Raw genomic sequence first — 20,066 nt, 5'->3', positions numbered from 1 at the left:
GCATTAATTAGGCACATATGCACACATTTCAAAAGGGTACATGATTTGAAATTCAAAAATGCCATTAAATATGGTTAAATCAGAATTTTCCCGCTCAAAGCCAAGGATTAGGGTTTTGCAATTGTTGTGTGCATTGTAGTTTAGGATTAGATAATAAGGATAAGGATTGTTGAAACATCTCTATTTTCGTGACAAAAAGAAAGATCGCTACGTATACTCAATCTTATTTTTCATGGCATATGAATTTCGTTTTTCAAGAATGTGATGGCGTTAGTTAGAGTTTGAAAGATTTGGATAACATTGATGTCTCACAGGATTTTCAGAATAGGCTAAGGTTATGTTAGTACTATGTTTTATTTCAATTTTAATTCAGATCTCAATTTTGTTGTTTTTCTACGTGTGTTAACTAAATTATATTTGTGTATGATATACTATATATTAATTTATATATATAAAAAATATAATGAAATATATACACACGTTAGTGCAGTAGAAAAGAGCGGACAGACTGACACGTGCTCATTTGGACGCTAGTGATTATAATGATCATTCGTTTGTTCGGGTAGTGCGTTAATTTAATTATTTTTTATATAAAAAATAATATATGTCTCTCGTAGAAGCATCAACATAGTAAGTGATCCATATATTCCAACAACTATTCACCTTATTTAGCGTGGTTCGGTGACTGAGAGAATTGATTCTGATAGAATTGATTTTAATATAATTAATCTAAGTTGAAAGTGAGTTGAATACTCAATCCGTTTCAAAATATAAGCAAAATTCACTTTTTAAGTTCATTGATTTAATGATGTATGTGGTCCATATGAATTACATACATTATTAAATGAATGAACCTAAAAAGTAAATATTATTTATATTTTGAAACTGAGGAAGTATGAATTAACTAATGTTTCGATGAATTTGAATGCCACAACAAATGGATCCACGCCCAATTGTGATTGTGGTGATGAAATCTGAAAAAAAATTATGAGTGAATTGACAGGCTACTAAAGAGATACTTAAAATCGATCAAATGAAATAAATAAAAGTACAAATTATGCAGGTCTTTCAAGTTTTTTTATTTTTTTGAACTAAAATAAAATATCCAATCCTAAACACAAGTGTATAAAACTCGAAGTACATTCATCAAACAAGAAAAAACACAACGTTGATGGTCAAGTTCCAACATGCGATGCAAAGTGCAGAACAGAAGCAATCAGTGAAGCTTGGGGTATCACATTGCAAGATTGCAACCAGTGAAGGATTTCCAAACCCTGGATTCTTGCAAATCATTTAATGCACCAGTTAGCTACGTACAACACGGTTTTTTTCTCGCATGCAATCCATTATCTGCAAAAGTCCATAAATTATTGTCAATTCGACATTCACTAATTTAAATCTAATAGTTTATTAGTAAAAGGAAATGATTTTAAACTATAGTTAGTTGCCCAATTTTTTTTTTTTTTGGTACAAGTTAGTTGCCCATTTTAAACTCAATTTGATTACATAAGAGGGATGAATGCATTATCTACCGCTATGAAACCCAGATACATGGTATAACTGCAAGTACAATACAATACCAGATAAGTGAATTTTTTAAAATTTAGGATAAGATACGTAAACAAAAAATTTATAATAAAACTTATAAACATGTAAAATACTTGAAAGAAATATGCATTGATTACTCTTAGTTAATATATAATTATAAAGATCACAATTTGCAAAATAATAATAATAATAATAATAATAATAATAATAATAATAATAATACCTCCGTCCTTAATTATAAGATCCTTTTGAAAAAAAAAAATTTGTCCTTTTTTAAAAGACTCTGGTTATTTTCAACTACATTAATTATTTCTTTACCAACATACCCTTATTTATTTTACATATTTTTTTTAATTTCCATGATTTTATCAAAATGATCCTAGGAATAGAGGTAGTACATATTATCAAAATAAAAAATATATATAATCTTCTAACAAATCATATTCTATTTTCATTCTTATTCTTATGTTACTTTGTCACGATATCAACAATAACACAAGAAAATAGAATGAAATATGAATAAACTGTTGATATTGAAAATATTATAAATGCTAGAATTTACTATTTATTATACAAACATAAACATTAAAGCATATAGATAAGAAAATCACTTCCCTTAGATTTTAAAAACGACAATCTTCTAGACAATAATTGAATAAACCATCAATTTAATCTTCAAACAATTAATTCCACTTTAATTTAGTCTCTAAAGCATGTAAATAAAATGGGTCATATTAGCTAGTGTTACAGAGATACTAGTTAAGGAAGCCAAAAGAAGAAATTGCAACTCAAAAAAGAAACTTTTTAAACTTTTAATGCATTGATTACACATCTTTCAATGCAAAAATTACTATATTTATTCTCTTAACCAGCGCCTCCGAGACACTTGTTAACATTTTCCATATTTTTTTTAGTACAATCTTGTTAAAGCATGTAAATATAATTAGTTTGTAAAGTATACAAGTATATAAGTCCGTTAAATTATTCCTTGCAATTAAGATCTTCAGGACTATATTATTTTAGGGATTAAATTAGAGAGACAGTGATAATTTATAGACCAAGTTGATGGCTTATTCAACAATAAATGATAATAAAAACAAGAGAAAATAAGTACCTTCAAATTTTGATTTTGATACCCATGAATTCCATCTAATCTTCTAGCTCGGGTGATTCAATAATAACTTGTTTGATGTGTGATATCTTGGGCCAATCCTGTCCAACTTTTGTTTCGTATCTTCTACACAATTCAGGACAACCTTTAATTTTCAAATATTCAAGGTTTCGGAGGTGATGCACACCATCTGGGAGCGAAAGCAGTGTTGGACAATCTTGGATTGAAAGTGTTTTGAGATAAATCATAGTTGACAGCCACTCAGGAAGATCCTTAAGATGGTCACAATCAACAATTACCAAGGACTGTAATGTGTTCACAGATCCTTGCAGCCACTCAGGAAAAGCCAGCAGTTGTGGCAAAGATTCGAGAGCCAATAACTTTAACCTTAACTTGGCAATTTGGTTGTCATGGCCCATCGACAAATTCAACCTATAGCAGTTACCAATAGACAAACTCTCTAAGTTTGGAATGACATGAAGAGGCACTGACCTTAGACTCTTACAAGAATAAATATCCAAAAATTTAAGACTCGGAAGTTCTTCTATTCCTTCAAACAATGACTCCAAGTTGTCACAATCAACAAGCGTTAATATTTCTAGAAAAGTCAATTTTGCAATCTCATTGTCTGGAAATTTAGATTGCAATGTGGTTATATGTAGTTGTTGTAGACTGATTAAGTTTCCTATTCCATTGGGCAATTCTTGTAGCTTTATGCATCCACTGAGGTCCAAATTTATTAAATTTTGGAGTTTGCACACTGAATCAGGGACGCTCTTGAGTTTTTCATTATCTTCAAGATTGAGATATCTCAAGTGTTTTAATTTACCAATGGAGCTAGGCAAGCTCTCATATCCAGAATTATTTATTTGCAAAACCCGCAAGCATGTGCACCTTGATACCAAAGTATTCAAGAAAGCTTCGTTGTTGACTCCGACTGGGAAAAGTATGGTTCTCAAACCTCTGGGAAGTGGAGTTTTTCCAAACAAATAATTTTTAGTAAATGACAAATGTAAGGCATTTTCAGATATATTGTCACTATGGGAGTTCAACAATTGAAACTCGTCTCTTGAAACATACAATGCAAGGTCATGCACTAGATCGTGCAATTTGAATTTGCAAGCATAACCATAGTCAATAAAATCTTGAAGAAAAGATCTTGACCGTAGCTCTTTTAAAAACTTGTTGCCAATATCTTTCAAAGTGTCACCCTTGTTTGGTGATTGAAGAAAACCAAGTGCCTCCCAGAGTACAATTGTATGAAAACTGTTGAAATGGAAGTCTTTTTCAAAGAGGGAGAAGCAAGCAAAACACTGTTTTAAATAAGAAGGTAATTGATCATAACTTAATTTGATTGCTGGTAAAATGTCCTCGTCTTTTTGCGGTAAATTCCAAATCTCATTGTCCCTAACAAACTTCCACTCTTGTATATCAACTTTTAAGAACAGCGAACTCCCCAATGTCCTTAGGGCCAATGGAAGCCCTCCACATTTAAGCACAATATCTTTTCCAATCTCCATTAGTTCAGGATGTTTACTCTCTTCTCCCTCTTTAAAAGCCCATTTTACAAATACAGACAATGAGTCCTCTTTAGAAAGCCCTTGCAAATTGTAAGAAGTGTAAGTGCCCATCATGTTAGCTACCGTGTCGCTACGTGAAGTCACTAGTACTTTACTTCCTTGAGCACCTGCTGGTATTAAACCCCTAAATTCTTCCCATTTGACACGATCCTCATTCCACACATCGTCCAAAACAAGTAAGAACTTTTGACCAGCAAGTATGTCTCTAAGACGATTTTTCAGTTGCTCCAAACTAAAGTTTTTAATGTTCTCCTGGTGATTTTGGTCAGGAGCAGATCCAATAATCTTAACAAGCAGATTCTTAACATCAAAATCATCCGAGACGCATATCCACATCTTTAATGGAAAAGAGTCAACTACACTCTTATCATTAAACACAACTTTTGCAAGTGTAGTCTTTCCCATACCTCCAAGTCCCACAATAGCAACAACAGATAGATTTTTATCATCACTATCGTCGAATAAGAGTTCTACAATTTTCTGTTTATCTTGTTCCCTTCCTATCACATCAGAATCATTTACATGAGAATGAGTTTCCCGTCTTTGCACAACACGATCATCACTCTCTTTGATGTGAAGGCCAAATTTATCTCTAATTTCTGCAACCTTATTCAAGCTCTCTTTGATATGTTGGATACGATGCGCAATTTTAAGGCGGTAAACAATAGGATTAGAACTTGATAAGAAACGCCGTACCTTCTTTCTCCTACTGCCGGAAGTGTTGACGACTTGTTTCTGCAGTGCCTCGCACTCAAAATCGTCGATAATGTCTTCGGCTTTGGAGAAGATGCGCTTAATCTGTCTCATCCATTCACGAAGCTCCTGGTTTTGATGCTGCTTTTTCTCAGCATCCAGCAGCACTGCTTTGATGAATGAAATGGTGTCTCTGATTTCTTGCAAATCTTGGTAGACGCCAAGCGCAAGAGAAGCTTGTTTAACAGCACTAGAAGCTAGTTTCACAATGAACGACTCTGCAAGGCCGAAGAGGAGCGATTCAGCCATGTTTTGACGGATTTCACTTATCAGATCTGGAGAAGATAAGATAAGAAGAGAAATTGCGTACACGGTTTGGTCAATGCAATGCATGAAAGTTACTCCTTATCTATCCTACATAGTACACACACCTTGCATTGAGATTACCAAAATAACCTCCTTAGCATGTCCCACAATTTTTGTTGAAAAATGATATTTTTGCAATCATTTTATGATAATTTTATCTCTCATACTCACATAATATTTTTATTTTATCTTTACCTTTATCTCTTTATTGTTTTGGTTTTCGTGTAAATATCTACTTTTTATTTATAAATTTATGGCTATTTCATAAGTTATCAACTAAATAGTTGTCCAAATAACACTATTTTTTTGTTAGAGTGATGATATATGTACCACCTTAGGTGGTCCACCACCTTTATACATCTTCAACGTGTCAAAACAAACTAGATCGCCAACCTATATGATGCACAAATCTCTTAGAATTTAAATGATACACCATCCGGTCACTAATATAAGCAAAAGTTTTATTTTTAGATTCATTCATTAAATGATACATGCGTTCATTTAATGAATGAATCTAAAAATAAAATTTTTGTTTATATTAGTGACCGGAGGGTGTAGCATTTTTATAACAATTTATATAGAGCAAATAGACAATTACCCCCCCTGAAATTATAAGTTTCATCAATTACCCTCTTGAAATTGCATAACCTTGATCAATTTACCCCCTCTGTCAAATTCTTCTATTAATCAACATGACGTTTTGCAAATATCCCCATGAAGTTTTGCACTTATGTGCAAAATGCCCCCCGAACTTGAAAATTTATATATTTTTTTTCTTATTCTTGTCTCAAAAGATATTAAAGGCAAACACTTAACGGTTAACTTTAATACTTTAAGCTCTGCAATCTTGGCTTTTTTTTTTTTTTTTTAAAAAAAACCCATGTATTTTATTAACAAACTATTCAACCTAGAATGTGTACCATGAATAAGAACATGAGTACAAAACAGAACAACAAAATAAACAACTTATTTTGACTTATTTGATTATGCAAATGATTGATCCGCTAGTTATTTTTATAATCCCATTAATCATCAAAGAAATTAAAAGAAACACTAAAAAAAAGCAAGAGGTACCTGCAACATTTTGCTAACATTGTATGTTATGTTCCTTTGTTTTGTCTTCTATAAACTTTCTTTGTTTCTTTTGTTTTATAATTTTCTTTTGAAGAAAAAAATGGATGGAAATTCACCATGTGCTTCATGCAAGCTTATGAGACGCAGATGGAAAAAAGATTGCACCTTTGCCTCCTTATTTCTTTTGATGATTAATGGGATTAAAAAAACAATTAGCGGATCAATCATTTGCATAATCAAATAAGTTAAGATTAATTGTTTAGTTTGTTGTTCATATTTGTACTCATGTTTTTATTCTTGGTACACCTTGTAAGTTGAATAGTTTATTAATAAAATACATGGGTTTTTTCAAAAAATAAAAAGCTAAAAAGGTAGAGTTTAAAGTATTAAAGTTAACTGTTAATTGTTTGTCTTTAATATCTTTTGAGATAAGGATAAGAAAAAATATATATAAATTTTTAAGTTTGGGGGCATTTTGCACATAAGTGCAAAACTTCAGGGTGTGTATTTGCAAAACATCGTACTAACTAACATAAGAATTTGACGGAGGGAGTAAATTGATTTAACGTTGTGCAATTTTAGGGAGGTAATTGAAGTTTTGTTAATTTCAAGGGGATAATTGACGAAACTTACAATTTAGGGGGTAATTACCTATGTACTCAATTTGAGTATATATGGTTTATTATTAACCTATGAATCTAAATTATATTACATTTATATGATTGGGTTGCAATGATACTTTCAAAAATATCAATGTAAAAAGTCAATAAATTAGAACAAAATTCAGGAGGAGGGAATTTGTCACAAATGCACGTGTTTATTATTTTTTACAAATTCAGTGGGAGGGAGTGTTGTTTATAATTTTCACGCGTTGGCGTAATAAAAATATAAGATAGACGGGCATGGAGTACCCGTCTATATGTTAATAATACATAAAGAATATATAACATCTAACTCAAGTTCCGTTTTGGTCCATAATGGACCAATGATAAAAACATGTTGTAGGGTTTTTTTCTTCCAGTTAACTAGTAATTATGTGCACAACCCATAGATATTTATATACCTGTTTGGTTTGGCAATGGAAAAGCCAAACATACGTTTCAAAGAGCAAATTTCGTGGAAATGGAGATGCTTTTGCTTTCCTAGCTTTCACGGCAACATGATTTCTTGCCGCAATTTTGAAAAATATAACGTCATTTCAAAAACACACTAAATCTTGATAAGCTCCCCATCACTTATGAAATTTGTAAAATATATATGCTAACTTTAAGAATTAAATTAAAATGCTTAACAGATTCATAAGCCGCATAAAATTTTCCAAGAGAAAGCGACAAGCTTGCAAGTTGCAAATATGGTTGAGAGGTCTAAGAGAGTGTATGTAGCAGCAATTAAATGCGGCAAATCTCAACTAGTGTGCACTGCAATGGAGTTAATTGGCGCTTAGATAAAGGTGTTAGAGAGTACTTGCAACGTGAACGGTGCGAATTATGTACACTAGCGTTTTAATTTTGAAGAAATATTACAAAAATCAATTATGTTGTTGTGTGCAAGTGTGAGTTATATGTCCCACATCAGATAAAAGAGTAAAGGTTGTATAAGTAAGAGGGCCCATAAACAGATAAAAGAGTAAAAGTTGTATAAGTAAGAGGGCCCATAAACTGATTGTCTTAAGGTTTTTGGCAAGAGTGTGGTGTCTCCCTGCGGTTGTTCTAGCCTTGATGTAGTTCGTACCCCGAGCTCCCTCTCATGACCTTTTGATGAGGAAACCCCGTTTGAGTCCAATATAGTTGAAGATGATTATGATGATGATAGTCAACAATATGGTCGTTAGTTTTAAATTACCATGCTTAGTAATTAACTTAATCTGTTTTTTAATGTGCATATAATTTATATGTTTTAATCAACTTCATTCTATTGCAGAATTTGTATTGATGTACTTGAGGTTTCCAACGGTGTTTTGAAAATGTGATAAACATCTTTGCAAAGAGTTGGTGATCTTCATTTAATGTGTCATGCTTCTTCCTGGCAAGTGTAGTTTATTTTGATGCTTAGTTTAATGTTGTTGTAATGAACACGGTAATGGTAGTTTATTTTGATGCTTAGCTTAATGTTTTTTGTTTTTTATGCTTAGTTTAATGTTGTTGTGCTAAACTTGGTAACGGTAGTTTAGTTAAATGTTGTTGTAATGAACCTGGCAATTAGTTCAAGACAACTTGAATGCAATTGAACAACACATTTGTGATTGCTGGAAAATATCATCTCGATTCCAATCAACATTATTAGATTAAGGAAAATGTGAAGTAAATGTAGATTGAGTTTGTTGAGACTTTTAACGAATGCCTTGGCAAGCTATATAGGTAAAGTGCAAATGTTGGGGATATTATTGAGAATTTTCCATTATATTATTTGATCTATAGTCTTGGTCTTGGACCCTGCCGATCTTAGTGCAATTAAGTCATACTTTTAGTCCTCGTAAATATACAAACTTTTTTATAGTTTTTTTTAAAGAAAAAATTCAACTTTTGATCCTTGTAAAATTTTTAATCACTATTTTTAGTCCCTATTTTTATGTCAATTTTTGCAATTTTTTAATGAAATGTGTAGAATATTGTAAAATTCTCTCAAAAAAAATTAGAATTTTTTAACAAAACAAAAATTAAATATGAAATTTTAACCGCAATAAAAAATCATATTTAATTCATGTTTTGTTAAAAAATTATAATTCTTTTTGGGAGAGATTCTTATATATTATAATTTTTTTAAATTGTATTAAAAAATATGAATTCTACATGAGTTTATTTAAAATGAGGGATCAAAAGTGAAGATGGAAATATTTTGGAGAATTAAAAGTAGAAGAAATTTTTTAAAGGGACTCAAACAAAAAATTGACATATTTATAGGAACCAAAAACATAATTAATCCAAAAAAAAAAAAATATAGAAAAACATCCCTTCAAACAACTTTATTAAACATATAAAAGAAAAGCTTAAATATGTATTTCATCCTTGCAATTAGGGGTCGTTTAAAAATTAGTCTCTGTATTCGCTAATCCTTGCAATCATTAATCATTTAAAATTTCGTCCTTTGACCAACTTAATCACTGTCACATCACTAATTCGATGACGTGGCAATCACTACCACACATGAAATTCCAATTTTGCCCTTAAGAAGAGGACAAAATATTGAAGAAAGAATTGAAAACCCAGGGGTAAAATTGGAATTTCATGTATGGTAGTGATTGTCACGTCATCAAATTAGTGACATTGCAGTGATTAAGTGGGGAGAGGGACAAAATTTTAAATGATTAAACAATGTAAGGGTAAATTGGCAGTATTAGCGATTATAGGGACCAATTTTTAAACGACCTCTAATTGCAAGGATGAAATACATATTTAAGCCTAAAAAAAACATAAAATTGACCTTTTTTTATGAACTACAGAAAACGTTACAATTTGTCAAAAAAAAGTTTATAATACATGTTAATGATGAATTACATAAAAAAATAAAAATAAAAAAAAATAAAAAAAACTCTTTTACAGTATTAAGTAGACTGAATTCTTGATCTTTCTGATAAACTGGACTTTTTTTTTTTAAATTAAATTAGTCCATCTAAATTGATATCAGATAGAATTGAAACTGATTATAAACTGAACACTTTATTATGAATACAAATAATTTATGAAGAATTACATAGTATAAAAATTTAGTTAAGTTATTATCCTCCTAGCCACTCTCATTGTTTTTGGAAAATTTATTTTCTCCCAGTTTTGCTCATGTCCACCTCAAACTTTCAGAAATAAGTCCCACATAAGTTAATTCACGTTCAGTAAATCCAATGTAATCTAACTCCGCTGATTCAATGTGAGTTAACTTGCGTTGGTGGTCAATGTGAGTTAGCTTGTGTTGGTTTTAGGTAACTAACAAACCATCAATTTTTCATAGAGATTTTATTTTTTTAAGTCTCTAAACATACAATATGTTATGTTCATTTATTCATTCACAATATCATTATGATATGAAAACATATTTTCTTATGACCTATCAAAAAAATGGTTTTGTAAACAAAAATGTGGAGTGTGTGAGTTGACTAACAATTAATTAAAAAAAATTGGGCTTTCTCGAGCTACCCGGAGCCCGACCGAGCTAGCCTACCGCAGGCTCGAGCTAAAAAACTCTTTTCTTATTGAGTCTTGAAAATTGATGTTCAAGCTCTCCATTTTTTTAGAGTCCAGTCTACCCGACTCGACCTATTTTGACAGCTCAAATAAACTCATTGGTCACGATCGTTCAAAATTATTTTATTTTATTTTTTGTTACAAGGAGGACCAAACCTAGGGTTCATAATTATTTTAAATGATAAATACTTTTTTTTTTGAAGAAAAAGATGCTTATAGAATTTCATTAATAATAATGTCGTTAATACAATCAGGGATATGAAAATAAATAGTGGGACTAGCTGATAATGCGGCTTCTCCTGCTAGAGCATGAACCACCACATTTGCTTGTCGCCTGTTGAACTCCACTCGAGAGTTTGTAAATTGGAAAGTGAAAAGTCTTTTACACTCTGAAATAATATGACCAAATTCTGAGACATCAGACCTATTGGAGTGAAAAGCATCATTTGTTGTTTTGGAATCTACCATAAAATCGACGTTATCCATCTGCATGTCACTTAACCATTCCAAAGCATAAAACAACCCTAGCGCTTCACCCACAGAGACGGGGCATAGCTGAGAAAAATTGATAGTTTTTGCTAGAACAAAAGCTCCATCATCATCACGTACGCACATGCCAATACATGTACGATTCCAAGCCTGCGAAAAAGAAGCATCTATGTTGCATTTCAATCTAACTTGTTGCGGGCGCTGCCACCGCACATCAGAAGCCACACCTGCGAAAGAACTGGACGAGACCGTACTTCTACAGTGCACAGCCGGAGGAGCTTGGTGGTGGTTGCTTGCATTTTGAGGAATAGTAGAAGACTGTCAGTCTTCTATAAGATGATGTGCTCTATCGACAACATTTGCACACAACTCATTTTCATTCTCCCAAAGTTTAAGGTTTCGATGCTTCCACAGACTCCAAAGAATATTTACCATACAGTGAACATGTTCTTGTGATAAATTTTGCAACAAGGAAAATATAGCATCTATAGACGAATTTGTGATAAGAACCGCATGATTTACCTCACTCCATAGTCCAGCCATTTTCCAAACTTGCACTGCAAAAGGACAATCAAATATAATATGTGTAAGATCTTCATGGTTAGAACTACAACTAACACAATTTGTTGAACATGAACCCCTTTGTCTTGAAGCCGAACTCGAGTTGGCAATCAGCCCCTGCACATCCGCCATACAAGATTCTTCACCTTTAGAGGAACTTTCAACCTCCAAATAATCGTCCAAACCCCCGGGCGCCGCAAGTGGGAAGTGTCAACTAACTCATCAACACACAACATGTATGCACTACAGACAGAATACATATCGTTAATACTTATTTCATGCGTTTTACGATATCAATGAAACTTTAATGTTATTTTTTCTATTATACCTTTAATTGCTTATTACTTTCTCTTCTTTCAATTATTTAATTTATCTTTCTCATATAATTTATTAAGGATAATTTTATAAAACAACTCATAATATCTCTTTTTCATGCAAAATTAATTAAATTTTTTAATACGTTTTGAAATGTTCAAAATTCATATAATTTAAAATGGTGGAGTATTATAATGTACAATTATAAATTTATTTTAAGAGTTGTTTTGTATTTCTCGTGTAACATTCATAATTTAAATCGCAGATATTTATGTAAACAAGAAAAAAAAACTCACAAGTATTTAAAGGTTTAATGTACCCCATAAAGTAATATAATTATTATAAGCTTAAATGTGATTTTATGCACCTATCAAAAGTTAACAAATTTAAAAATAAAAAAAAACATTATTTATCTAGAGAGTTTTTATCAAGAATTTATCAAGAAAATATCTTAACCAATTAAATTTGTTATTTGACATAAATCAAGGGAGATAATGATGTATAATTAAGGAAAGGTGTTAGCAAATACATTCTCTTGAAATTTTTTTGATAAATTTTGTCACTGTACCTATCATTTTCCTAAAAATAAAGAATCAAAATTGCATTTAAGTCTGTAATATATACTCCTTTCGTTCTACAATGAGTGTCACTTTAATAAAAAAAAAATTGTTTCGAAATAAATTTCACTTTATATTTCCAATACAACTTTAATTTTTTTTCTTTCAATTTTACCTTCAATAAATATTTAAACTTTTTTATTACACAAATTATCAATGCAACTTTAATTTTATCTTTTTCTTATAAAGTAGTAAAAGTAGTTTAATACAAGTGTTATATCTAATTATTATATCATTTCAGTTCTTTATCCGTGTGACAAAACTTTAAACAATGTGGAGGAAGTATTTATAAAAAGTTGATCAAAAAGCAAAATATCCCCGGTACTACGCGTGTACGGACTAGTCAATATAATTTCTAAGCATTATTGAAGTCAATCAATATTTAAAAGACGGGATCTTATCTATTGTCGTTCATAAAGACCAGGCTGGCATCTTCATCTTAGGATACCTAAGGATGTGTGGATTTTTCAAAGGAGACAGTTCCGAGCATCAAAAGGTATTATATATAATTCTTCCTAAATTATTAATTGTTGTAGAGAAAGCTATTGATTTTTTAAATGTTTAGTTTAGAATGCTAATAAAGCCTTTGATATCTTGAAACGCAGCGAAAAAGAGATAAAAAGAAAGAGTCTTGCATGCTTTCTGCTAGATCTCTCAGCATTGCTTGGGGTGATGATAAGCGCTATTGGAACTGGATTAATATGCCTGACTCCAGGTTAGCTTAGATCTTAAGTTTTCTATTTTTTTTTTCCGTGTTAATAAGACTATAATTACCAGCCAATATGTCTTGATTAACTTAATTAATTAAATCTAAATTACCAGTTATATACACCTTTATGAACCAAGTTATAGTTAAGAATAATGATTGCACAGAAGGTGCAAGCGTGGTGTTCTAGGCCACGACATATATCAAAATAAATCCAGATGCTATTCAGGCTTCACCCATCTATTTTCCATCCAAAAGTTGGGCTTGAAGCACCAAGATCCTTCATCTGGAATGCTTCATAAGCATAGTTTCTTTTTTGGTCCTAATTGTTGCGACAACCAATCCTATATATTTTTCATTGCATCATTTCACCAAATTTGTTTGTTGCCTTACAACTAAAGACGCAGTTCCTATTTTAAGCCTCAGGATTGTTACACATGTTCTTGATGAACCGACTTTGCACAATTTGTTTTTAGTTCCTTCGTTTAACTTCAAATTGATTTATATAAATTCATTGCTATAAACATATACCCATTCCATTATTTTATTTACTCAGTACTTCATCACTTTGGACATCAGTTACTCTTTGAGGAAGACTTTGAAGACAGATGATGTTCAGACTTTGTAGTCCTCATCTTGATATAGTCTGTTATCTGCTCAGATATTTGAAAGACACACATGCCTATGATCTCCTATTTTCTGCTACTCCATTCTTACACTTGCCACATGTATAGACACTGGACACACACACCTGCAGATGCTCTACATCTTACCAAAGCCATGTTTTCTTAGAAATTTACTTTTGTCATTGAATCCAAGCAATCTACTGTTAGATGTTGATTTGTGCCATTGTGGAGGCTGACTACTGTCTCTGGCAGCCGTGGCTAGTGAATTACCTTTGCTGTTATTATATCTTTTCCTATAACAGCGTTTATAACTTAATAACTGGGTAGGTCAACCTTGTTCGGACTAAGGGTTGAAAGAGTGAAAGGAGAAAATACTAACATTGACCTATCATAAATAAGAAAGTAGACATGTAATGAATCACTTTCAGCTTTTCTCTTAGTTCCTAGTATATTCTAATCATTGCAGTGCTACTTTTGAGCAGGTTCCCTGAAGTTGCTCAACTTCTTAAAGTGTGGTGGCTTGATATTAGTGGGACGATAAACACCCTTAGCTTGTCCCCAAATACCCAGTATGCGGCTTATCTTGTGTTCAAGATGATTGAAGCCGAAGGATTTCAGAACTGTCCTATAGAGTTATCAGTTGGTGTCGAAGGTGGCCAGAGTGGTACTAAAATTGTCTGTTTGGATCCAAATGTGGAAGGTGGGCAGCATAACAGAGCAGTAGGATTGCAACGTCCTAGTGTGAGAAGCGATGGGTGGTTGGAGATTGAGATGGGGGAGTTCAATTCAGGCCTAGAAGATGGAGACGTCCTGATGAATGTTAAGGAGACAAATAATTGGAAGAGTGGTCTCTTTGTTGAAGGAATAGAAGTTAGGCCTAAGTAAGACCATTAAGCAACATTCCATGAACTATGCAAGGGGTCTTGCGTTTGGTGGCAGAACATGTTTGAGAATTTTCAACCTACTATCTTACACATATTTTTGTTCCAAACTGTTTCTTCGTAATATATATATCTAATAGGTTTTATTACTTGTCAACATATTGTGATGCAATACGAATTTGCTGCCATTTATTGATTTGGAACCCTCAACTCTGAACGTTGGAGACTGAATTTTATTCGAGTGATTTAAATTCTGGTATATTTTAGGCATTTGTTCTATGCTCTATTTTAATCAATATTGTTGCTCATGCACAGTAAGCTGAGCACGTAAAATGAAGGAATTGAAACCGAAAAAAGTAAAATTCTACCATACACATGTAAAATCAACATGCACGGTTACGGTTGGTCTTTTAATCAATAGTTTTTTTAAAAAAAAAAACCCAAAATGGCGTATATTAAAAACCAACAAAAAAATCCTACCCAATAAAATGAGTGCAAGGATAGAAATTAAAATTGTTAACAACCAATTATAAAACCATAACAATAGCAAAAGAGGTACCACCAAATTTAACGAGTTGTAACAAAACTCAACCACATAACTTTGCACCTATAAAGTAATAAAAGTAAAATCTTCTTAGGAAACAAAAAAAAAAAAAAATCCTATTTCTTATACAAACAGATAAAAGTAAAATCTTCTTAGGAAGACGGAAAAAAAAATCCTATTTCTTATACAAACAATAATTATATTATAAAATGGACACCCATTATCTTTACACCCATTCAATACACCTTATCCTACAATGCATCAACATTTGTCAATAACGATACAAATTGATTTTCATATACAAAAATTTGAGAATGATTAAATAGCTCCAAATGAAAAAAAAAAAAAAACAAGTTAAGATTTATGATGTGCTAAGATTTAAGATTTATGAAATCTTAAAGATATTTAATGCTAATACGAATTAAGGACATTTTTATGCATAACTAATATTGCATTTATTTACCTTATTATCTACATTTACAGGGAACAATTTAAAAGCACAAACAAATTAAACAAAATTGTTAGTTATTTACGGTCAAGTCAGATATGATGATAAACCCTAATATTCGAGAAATCAGTGATTTATGAAGAATAATACCTTTTGACCATGATCGATGATGATAGGATGATCATAGAGAGCGAGATAGAGAGCCTTTTTGGTTGGAATGTTGGCAAGGGAAGGACGTTGTGAGAGGATAGATGATATGTCAGAAGGGAGAAAACAATTCCAGACATCATCAGAATCGGCGGCAGATCGAAAAGTCTTAGAATGGACGGAGAATCCACCAATGTCAATCGGAGTCGTGCGAGAGTGTATGGTGGCGATACACCCTTCAGACAATTCTTCAAAACTTTTCATTCTTTTGAAGAATTGCCTGAAGGGTGTATTGCCGCCATACTCTCTCCCACGAATCTGATTGACGTTGGCAGATTCTTCGTCCTTTCTAAGACTTTTTCGATCTGCCGCCGATTCTGATGATGTTTGGAATTGTTTTCTCCCTTCTGAAATATCATCTATCATCTCACAGTCTCCTTTACTTGCCAACATTCCACCCAAAAAGGCTCTCTATCTTGCTCTCTCTAATCGTCCTATCATCATCGATCATGGTCAAAAGATATTATTATTCATAATTGATTTCTCGAATATTAGTGTTTAACATTATATCTGAATTGACCGTAATTAAACTAACAATTTTGTTTAATTTGTTTGTGCTTTTAAATTGTGCCCTGTAAATGTAGATAATTAGGTAAATAATGCAATATTAGTTATGCATAAAAATGTCCTTAATTCGTATTAGCATCAATAATCTTTAAGATTTCATTGGTTTATGCATTGTGAAATATATTTACAGAAGAATTCTGCTGCTAGAGTTTAAGAAAGAAAATAGTGAAACCATTAGTTTGAAAAACAAAAGGCTGATGCCAATATTTTCTAGAACAACATAAGAATGCTCAATTGATTGTTGTAAAATATATTGTGATTTTTGAAATGCTTAATTCAGAATGCTAATAATAAGCTTTGGAAATATTGAAATGCAAAGCTTTCAATTGAATAGAGAGAGTAGAAAAAAGTGTTACATGGTTTCTGCTAGATCTCTCGCCATTGCTTGGAGTGATGATGATCGATATTGCAACTGGATTGCTGTGCATGATTCCAAGTTTGGTTATTCAACCTGAATTTAATTGTGTGCATGTGTTATACATTATTTAATATGCGAGAGTGTATACTGCATAATCTAATATATAGATAGATGGGGACAACTAGAAACATAATAAGTTAATTGAATTCCCTTTATTTATCGGTCATAAATCAACTAGAAGATATATTAAGAAGGAACAAAATATACTCCAACTAAGAAAAAAAATGCATATGTACCTATGTTATAATTAATTCTAATAAGTTAGAACTTACTAAGCAGTTAGAAAAGATGCACTAGTTCCTTCTTTTGACATGACGAAGAAGCTGAGAATTCCTAATTAAAAAAAAAATTATGAAATATGCAGTTTCAATGTGCAAAATCAAGAGAGCATTTATTATTGTTATTTTTTTACAACAATAAAAAAATATATGAACATATAGTGTAATGAAAAAATTAAAAGAGAAACAATATAGTCACATCAGTTTTCATCATTTAATTTTTTTTTCTCTGAGTGCAGTCATCTTACATGCAGTCAAGCTACAATCAGCAAATCAGATGTCTGGTTAAAATTAGACAACTTAAATTTTAATGCAGTTTTGATTTTTTAAGATTTAAAAGTTTTGATTTTAAAATTTGAACCGTCTGATTTTGATTGGACAATTATGATCTCATTGATTGAAATCTTGGGTGCCGACAACACCAAATCTAAATCCATACAATAGTATCCAATACACCTGTAGTATCAAATCCGGATCCATACTTGTAGTACCCAATACACCTGGCCAAACAACCGGGCTTGTCCAAATATTTGAACATACGCATAAATGAAAAATTAAAAGAAAAATAATATAATCACATCAATTTTTATCATTTAATTATTTTTTCAATGAGTGAAGTCGTCCTACATGCCCTCAAGATGTTTGATTAAAATCAAACAATTTAAAATTTATTGCAGTTTTGATTTTTTAAGATATAAAAGTCTGACTTTAAAATTTGAACCGTCTAAATTTGATTGAGCAATTATAATCTCCTTGATTGAAATTTTAGATGTCGACCTCACCGAATCCAGATCCATACTTGTTAGTACACGATACACTTGACCAAACAACAAGGCTTGTCCAAAACTTCCAAACCATGGTACTCACATCAACCAAAAACAAAACCTCATTTGAAATCAAGTAAAGCATCAGTTTCATCAAATATTAATACTAGTAGAATCACAAAATCGATCAACAAGAAATTTCAAATTTCAAATCCTAGAGATGAGTCACAAGCAGGAATATAAATTCAAATAAATTCTTAATAATTTAAAGTAGAGTCAAATATATTGTCCCCTACAAAATATATAAAGAGCAAAACTGAAATAAAAAAAACTAAAAATAAACGTATCTGATGACCTTATAACCTTTGAACTAGAAAACAAAATTTTTAAATGAGTGAGAATGTGTCCATTACCTGCACAGGAGAGAAACAAAAATAAGTTATAAGAATAATAATACTAAACCATATATATTATGAATGAACATAGAATCAAAAAGTAGTGAAAGAGAGAGGGCAAAAACGTGGTCTGCAAACAATGTATAAGTTCTCTTTCTCACTAATATTTTTTTTTTTAGAGGCTCCTCACTAATCTTTGATATGTGAACTAGTGTATATATACAAAGGTTATACGTAGTTTGTTTATTATACATACTACCTTTTTTTTAATGGAAAGTTCCATTTTTTTTAAGGATAACAATTTAAAATATCACTTTTACAAAAAAGGATAAATTCAAAACAAAATTATTTATAAAATAACATGGTCAAATATCACTTTTTCAAAAAAATTATTAAAAAAAATCAAGTAAAATATACTTCATGTGCTATTTTTTTTGGTCAATAAAAGAGATATTTTGGTCAATAAAAGTTTATGTATTTTTTCAAATTTTGAAACAGGTACATCAACTTTTATTCATCCAAATTTCAACATACCCCTTTTGACACAAACATGCTTAATATGTTGAGTTTTATATTTTAATATTTACTTTTCTTTTTAGTATTTTTCTTTTCCTGAGTTTGATTTATGTTCTTCTATTTTTTTCTTTCATATATATTAGCTTGAAAAATAAATTATTACTTTTTAAAAAAAGATAATTAAAAATAACTTTTTCCTTTTGCAAAACAAAATTCTATTTTCAAAATGGCTATAAAAAAACTTTTTCCTTTTCCAAACCAAATTAAATATATATATATATATATATATATATATACCTAATAAAAATGTAAAAAAGATAAAAGAAAAAAAGGAAATATTCAATAAGCTAAGAAATTGATTTAATAAAAAACGATTTCCTAAAAAAATAATTCTATGGTCAAAAAGTAATTAAAAGATAATTTTCTAAAAAAATAATTCAATTTTCAAAAAAATTATTTCAAAACACCTTTTTCAAAATCAATAATTCAAACAAAAAAAGAACAAATATCACATATGATAAATAAATAAAAAAATACAAAACACTGCTTAAATAATTGTTATCTTGAGGTTCTAGCTTAGTGGTAAAAACTTAAGCTTGTAACTTCAAGGTAGAATATTCAAATCCTCTAAAGAACGTTGTAAATAGATCATAAGTTTAATTTTAGGAAAAAAGATACAAGAGGGAGACTAGACCCAAACCCTCGGAAAAAAAAAAAAGTAGAAAATACGGAAACATAAAGAAAACAAGCGCCTAAGGAAACCTATAACAAGGCATACCACAACGGTCCAAATAAAACTCCGCCTGCAAGTAAGGAGGTAAACCGACAACCACACCACCCATGAACCGAGTGACCCAAATTAGCAAACTTATCCGCACAACAATTACCTTCACGGAAAATATGAGAGGAAATAATCCGAATTCCAAGAGAACAAGCAATATGCCAACGGTTTCGAAGCAAAACCGGCACCAACAAGCCCCAATGAGCCCAAAGGCTCGACGACAAACTTCCTCTGTCATTAGAACAAAATTCCGTGACTCCAATACCATGCCAATACCAAGAAGGAACGTGCACAAAATTAATCATATAAAAAAAAATAACACAAGGGTTTTTTTAAGGCAATTTTCGTGTCTGAGTTACCGAAGCCGCAAACATTCCAATAGAAAACAATCATTGATTAGTTGGAG

The 20,066-nt window shown here is 31.2% G+C and overlaps 2 protein-coding genes across 2 annotated transcripts; one reads left to right on the top strand and one right to left on the bottom strand.

Annotated features, from left to right (window-relative positions):
• Window positions 1-1,016: 1,016 nt before the first annotated feature.
• Window positions 1,017-5,307, bottom strand: LOC25484614 (putative disease resistance protein RGA3). The gene is made up of 2 exons (XM_013613476.3): window positions 2,663-5,307; window positions 1,017-1,350 (listed from the first exon to the last, which is right to left on the bottom strand). The coding sequence occupies exon 1, from the start codon at window positions 5,239-5,241 to the stop codon at window positions 2,698-2,700; it is 2,544 nt and encodes an 847-aa protein (XP_013468930.3). The 5' UTR covers window positions 5,242-5,307; the 3' UTR covers window positions 1,017-1,350; window positions 2,663-2,697.
• A 7,536-nt stretch (window positions 5,308-12,843) lies between these two features.
• On the top strand, window positions 12,844-15,001 carry LOC25484613 (F-box protein PP2-B10). The gene is made up of 4 exons (XM_013613475.3): window positions 12,844-12,868; window positions 12,931-13,025; window positions 13,135-13,244; window positions 14,344-15,001. Exons 2-4 carry the CDS (start codon window positions 12,984-12,986, stop codon window positions 14,744-14,746), a joined length of 555 nt encoding a protein of 184 aa, XP_013468929.1. The 5' UTR covers window positions 12,844-12,868; window positions 12,931-12,983; the 3' UTR covers window positions 14,747-15,001.
• The last annotated feature ends 5,065 nt before the right edge of the window (window positions 15,002-20,066 follow it).

This window comes from Medicago truncatula, chromosome 1, assembly GCF_003473485.1.
Source record: "Medicago truncatula cultivar Jemalong A17 chromosome 1, MtrunA17r5.0-ANR, whole genome shotgun sequence".
Lineage (NCBI taxonomy): Eukaryota > Viridiplantae > Streptophyta > Magnoliopsida > Fabales > Fabaceae > Medicago > Medicago truncatula.
The sequence above is the reverse complement of the archived record's forward strand: the minus strand, read 5'-3'. Positions and strand labels throughout refer to the sequence as shown.